Raw genomic sequence first — 6,476 nt, 5'->3', positions numbered from 1 at the left:
GTTGATGGATGCGTATTATTTTACGAACACAGAAAAGAATTTGATATTTTGATTTAAAAAACAACGCTTCGGTATGTTTTCTATTGAGATCTAGAATAGGATAGATACACAGTGTAAGAGTAAATATTATTTTCCTATATTTCCATTTCTAATTTTGTTCTCTGTGATAACTCTTTGAAAGTTAGGGGAGGTTTATTTCTTGATAATTCTGTCGGAATGTAAATTAGGCAGGTCGATAGGTCAGGAGCTAAGGAGGCCTTATACGCATGCAAATCTCGTGCGCATCTGTCTCTGTGTCTGAAGCTAAGGAGGCCAAATATGCATGTAAATCTCGTGCGGCTGCCTTTGTGTTTGACTTCAGTGGGCGAGGACTATTGAAATTGGCATGGAAGTCCTCTTGTTATTTAAATCTATTAATCTACATTTTTAAAGTCTAAATCTACAATTTTATTTCACAATGAAAGGGAAATATAAGGAATCATTGTCTAGTTAGGAGAGTATGCCAGGGACATCAATAATAGTGGGAAACATGGGATAATTTTAGCATATTGGGCTTTGCCCGTTCCATTCATTCTTAACAACTGTCTAATGCTTCAGAAATTCTATCTACAAGTTTTATACCATTCTTTAAAACAACATATCGTATACATCAGTATATAGACATGCAACACTAAAGAAACTAAAAGTACTATGAGCAATGAGCTCACTAAATGATACCCCCCGCCTCCTATATGAATATAATGGGAGTGTCCATGTTTTGTAGTGGGAAACCCAAAATATGTGTCAGATCAAAAAGTAAAACAAAAGGTGCACAATGACAATATGTAATAAAAATTCTGGGAAAGTTTCATCAAATTTCATTTAGTGGTATGAGAGGAGTTGCGGATAAGAGATGGGTACCCCAAACGTTACAGACGGACGGACGGACATAACGATTAATATACCCTCCTGCTTTACAAGCGGGGGGTATAATGATTTTTTCTAATTTTTAATAATATACTAGGCATGATTGTGTCCCTACCTCCTCCCCCTTTTAAGAAAAAAAATAATGAACAGACACACATTTATTCTGTTCACTTCAATGGAGAAAATTAACTACAACAAAATGCGTATTTAATTATGTCGATCTTTTAAAATGTTTACAAGAAGAAGAAGGATGTGGAGATAGCGAATAGTATTCAATATCAAAGTCCATAAAACAATACAAAATAGGAAAAGAGCAAACACAGACCTCCAAAACATCAGAGGTGGGAGTTAGCTTCCCCTGCCGACAGGTCACACCCGCCGTGTGCTCCTTGTCATGATCGGGAAATAACAGGAAAATCCGTCCTCAATTCAGTGTATAAATTATAATGGACTAACAATCAGTATGAAAAACGTCAGTCGGCATTGACTCAACGATAAATTGTATTTGCTGACAAGGTGATTGTATTGACCATAGAACTTTCGAAATGATGACTTTAAACAAGACTACTGGTATTCTTGTCTAATTAACTTGCTTGTCAATAATTTTCCTCGTTGTAGAAATTGGTCAATTAAACGTAGAGCATGCTCTTGCATATCGAATCAACTGAGATATATATACTCCGTAGGCAGGTGATGAAGGTATATTAGCGCATACGTAAGGGAATTTAACGATAAAAAGTCATCACGTTTATCATATAGCTTGGTTGTTAGATTACTATTTACGTCCTTGTTTTTCAAGTAAAATATTTAAACATATAACAGATGTGTCAACTCTGTGGTATCTTTTATCTCAAGCTCACCAACATATATCGTATCGATGTAAGAATGGAAATTTCCATTGTTAATGGACAGTACGTCGTCGATATATCTAGATATTGAGTTGAAGGCCACAGCAAGTGTTTTCTTCTTTTCGCGAATGCATGATTTGATGACAGATTTTATAATAAGTTTACAATGAAGTTCGAAATCAATTTAGATCCATGAGCAGATAACTCTAGTTGAATCCCCCCTACGGAATAACAACTCCTTAGTATGCAGATGATTCTTCTACAAGTTAAATAAAATCAAGATTTTAATTACACAAGGTTATCAAAATAAAGGATTGATATGTTTTAAAACAACAAAAGTATTGCTCAAAAGATTTTTCACATTTCATGCAGATAAATTGATTGATTTAGTCAGGCAAGCTTTTTAAAAAGCTGTTACACATGTACTGTACTTGTAGCTATACAAAGTTTGGCTAGTATTGATTGTATTTTTAAAAATTTTAAATCAGACATTGGCTATCTGTTTTCATATGCTTTAATGCACAGATTAGGTGTCTTTTTTCAATCTCACGTGCAGACGTAAAAGCATATTTAATTAAAATCTGTTTGTTGTAACAGAGAAAGACATAGCAATTCTTAAAAGTAACTACAGTACAGTAAACAAACAAATTTAAATAATCTAAAATAGAAGTAAAAATAAACTATACAAAGAAACAAGTCACGTAAATAAAATTTGATATATTGTTTCACAAGCACATCTTCTTTTTCTTTTCAGATTCTTTAATAAGCCAGTTTATAACTGATGACCTGATAATAACTTCCTCATCCGTTGTGGCCTTAACTATAATATCCTGTATCATAGCGTACATTTATTGGTCACAAAAAGTCAAGGGAAGAGTCCGGTATGCTAAAAAATTGACAGACAGTTTGAGGCATATTTTTTGGACATTGATGACAATCGTACTTTTTCTAATCGATCTTGCAAGTGACATCAATATGACATACATTTACTGGCGTGAGAGCAGCACTGAGAATTTTATTCTATCCTTGATATTCACGGGACTTCCAGTTTTAGCAAATGTAGTAACGGTGATAATGGTCATGAGGGAAAATAAATACTACGTCAACACGATGATTTTCCTCTTGTGTTTCTTCTTTTCACCGCTAATTCAACTACTTGTGTAAGCTATTCCTTAAATTTAGATCGATTCATCTCACATAAATTTATCCAAGATAATGCAATTGGTATTTGTTAAACAATGATATTGGTTACTGGCCTGATTATCCCTATAAATAAACATGATATTTATTTTACTTTTTTTAATAGGTTGATATCAGTTTTAGCTATGGGTGCAAAAGACGAAAGGGCGGAGAAACTGGTTAGATTGGCATCTTTACTGGGTTTGATTGAAACAACCTTTGAATCTGCGCCACAAATTATTGTTCAGATTCATATCAACATAGGTAGTACAGAAGATGAAGAAACAAGCATTAGTAAGCTAATTAAAAATTTATGACATTGATATGTTAAAAATGTAAACGTTTTAATAATTTAAAGTTGCAGTGTTAATTAAGTCACTTTTACAAATTTAATCACAGGATTTGTTTAGTAATTGCCTTTCTATACTAGAACTTCTTCTACCTCATCTAATCATTGGGTTCTGAACGTGTGTAAAGACCTAAGAAGGGGTGATTTCCGGGGGTCGGTGTTTTTGTCCATGTTATGATTGTTTTATTTACGACATTTATGAGATTGATCGATATTTGTTTTCTTCAATTTTTGCATAAATGTGTTATGAAATTGTTTCTTTGTAGAATACATCCGATATGTAGCACTGGCTGGATCAGCTCTTGGACTTGCAAAATCAATGTACAACTTTAAACATAACGTCGAGAAAGGAGATACTGGTGACCTAACTTTACCAACAAAAGTTGTGTCTTTTCTATCACGCATTGCAGAAATTGGACCAAGGGTTATACTTTTAGCGTTGCTCGTTTCGGAATTTAAGTTAGATTCTGTTTATTTCTTTGTTTGTCATTTTCTTATTATGCTTACAATAGGTTTTGTTGTTGGACGTAAAAACAGAGTTACAGACAAATTTGAACGTGGGCGTGAAATAATACTTTTACTTCTTGGAAGTTTTGCAAATACTTTCTTCTTTTGCAAATACAAGTTGTATGAAAATGTTAAGAAAAATAAGCAAACAAAATATACTGTTTTCTTTTACATTTTTTACTACATAGTAAATATAGCAATTGTCATAACTTGGTGTATCCGTACGGAAAACAAAACTGTTTGGTACTTTTATCCAAGTATTGTCTTAACTGCTGTAGGATTGATTCTACACATCATTTTGTTTAGACTTTATATTTATCTTAAAGCAAACCAAAGAAAGTACCGTCCTGTACATGCTGAACGCTCTGAAATTTCTACCATTTCAGGTCGAAATGGTCTTTAAACAGCTACAACAATATCTCTCTCTATTTCTCTTACAAACATCACCATTTACAATTCTTCTATTTGATGGGATATTTTCACATAAACTGTGGCTTATTTGTTAGTTTAAACTAAACTGTTTAATAATATTGAATAATATCTCTTAATGTTTTCTGAATTGGAAAATTTAGAACTGTATATACTTGTATATAAAGAAACCCTCAATACCCAGCCTTAACTCATTTCCGTAGAGCATATTGTATATTCTTAATAAAATATGTATATTTCTTTGAGTTCAATAAAATAATTATATAAAAGGAAACTAGTTTTACAGTGTGTTTTAATTTTTTTTATAATGTTTAAATTTTCCATTAATTTGCTTTCCTGAGAGCCTGAACTGTCATTTCTTTGGCTTTAATAACATCACAAAATAAACAGTGGAATATAGTATTTTTAATTCTTTTACACAAGGCGTAATAATGCCTTTTGAAAATTCGTACTATTATACTTTCATGTTAAATACTCAAATCTGATTGGTTTAGAAGCAGTTAACAATCCGTTCGATTACCCTGAGCCTTAGCAACACACGTGACAACGGGTAACACAACGGTAATGCCACATGCGTGGAAATTATGCGCGTACGGTTCACCGTAGAATTCTCAAAACGTCAGTTGCGCGTTTGAAAGAACCGGAATTTACTTGACGTCAATAAAAGCTTGCGTCCGATATAGCTTACTTGAAAACAACAAACGACAGACGATACATGCTTGCGAGTGTAGGAAACATGCTTGCGAGCCAGAAATAACGAAACTTTAAATGATAAATGACTCTAATTCGAATATCAAACAAACAATGAGGATATTAGTGAACCGGTGAGTGTGAAAGCTTTCTACATATGAACGTAAAGACGAGCTTTTTTTTTTTTTTTTTTTTTTTGCTGACGTCCTATATAAATAAGACATTCAGTATAATAAAATAATTGGTGCCTGGTTTGGATGGTAACATTTGAAATTGACACCCCTCGGAAAACCAAAGGTTTTCCTTGGGGTGTCAATTTCAAATGTTACCCTCCAAAATGGGCACCATTTATATAATGACACATCTTGGAAAGGGAAAGACACCTTTTCTTGTTATTACGCCATTTACGCGTTATTATTACACATTTTGGAAAGGCGTTAAAACACATTTTTTTTTTCTCCAGTTTGTCATAATCGTCGTCCTTTAATTACATCCTTTGGTGTGTAGGGCAACAATTAATAAACTTCCACCATGCACTCTTGTCTACCCTGGGCCAGCAGCGTCAATGATCCCCAGGTCTGGTGCATTGCTTTCATTTCGTTTTCAACTGTCCTTCGCCACGATGTTCTATTCCTTACTCTCTACCTTTTTTGCCCTCTGGTGTCGCAGTGCTGTTATTTTTGTTGACTGAGAGATTTTTCGGAGAATATGTCCAATCCATCTCCATTGGCGTTTGATAATGATAGTACCCATGTCCTCTTGTTTGCATCTGCTCAGCGGATCTTCATTTGTAATCCTTTCTGGCCAGAAAATCCTGGGTATTCGGCTGAGACAGGTGGTATAGAAGGATCATAATTTGCTAAGATCTGTCTCTGTGTTATTCACCAACATTCCGATCCATAAAGAAGAGTTTATAGAACACAGATCTAGTAAAGCTTCAGCTTTAATGCTGATGTTGTACTATGCAGATCTCCAGATGTTATTCATTTCTTTAAATACTCTCCTGGCCTTGCCCAGTCTGCCGTGGATGTCCTCCCTCATGTCACTCACTGGTTTAATGATGCTACCCAGGTAAATAAAGTTATTCGTCTGGCGTAGTTCTTTACCATTGACCCTTACAGAAGCAGGCAAATCCCCATAGCCCCACCTGTTTTCCGTAGGTTTGCAGCCTGTTGATCTTCTCTCGGATATGCTGGTGTGTGTGAGACATCAGCGCTAGGTGTCATCCGCAAAGTTCAGATCCTCCAATGTTAACAGGCCCCTGCGGTGGATCCCACTTGTAGAGTTTTCTGTTGACTTCGGCATGACCCAATCTATTACCGAGTTAAAAAATCGAAGAATACTGCAGACTTTACGCACCCTTGTCTGACTGCAGTTTTTACATCGAAGACACAGGCACCTGACGTTACTTATTTTTCTTTTAATAAAAAAAAAAATACACACATACCTAATAATAGGTATGTGTGTATTTTTTTTTTTAAAGAAAAATAAGTAATTCAGGTGCCTGTGATCGAAGAAGGTAATATTGTGTCCTACTTCATGTACTTAGCATTTGAACTTCTTATATA

General features: G+C 34.5%; 1 protein-coding gene across 1 annotated transcript; it reads left to right on the top strand.

The window, feature by feature from the left end:
* The first annotated feature begins 2,511 nt into the window (after window positions 1-2,511).
* On the top strand, window positions 2,512-6,006 carry LOC134254376 (uncharacterized). Its single transcript, XM_062736907.1, has 4 exons — window positions 2,512-2,914; window positions 3,061-3,227; window positions 3,549-3,741; window positions 5,877-6,006. The coding sequence occupies exons 1-4, from the start codon at window positions 2,685-2,687 to the stop codon at window positions 6,004-6,006; spliced, it is 720 nt and encodes a 239-aa protein (XP_062592891.1). The 5' UTR covers window positions 2,512-2,684.
* The last annotated feature ends 470 nt before the right edge of the window (window positions 6,007-6,476 follow it).

The sequence above is a fragment of the Saccostrea cucullata genome, unplaced genomic scaffold (genome assembly GCF_032062105.1).
Source record: "Saccostrea cucullata isolate Sc308-1 unplaced genomic scaffold, CSIRO_AGI_Scuc_v1 ctg1279, whole genome shotgun sequence".
Taxonomy (NCBI): domain Eukaryota; kingdom Metazoa; phylum Mollusca; class Bivalvia; order Ostreida; family Ostreidae; genus Saccostrea; species Saccostrea cuccullata.
Note: the sequence above shows the minus strand (reverse complement) of the source record. Positions and strands in the feature narration are given on the sequence as shown.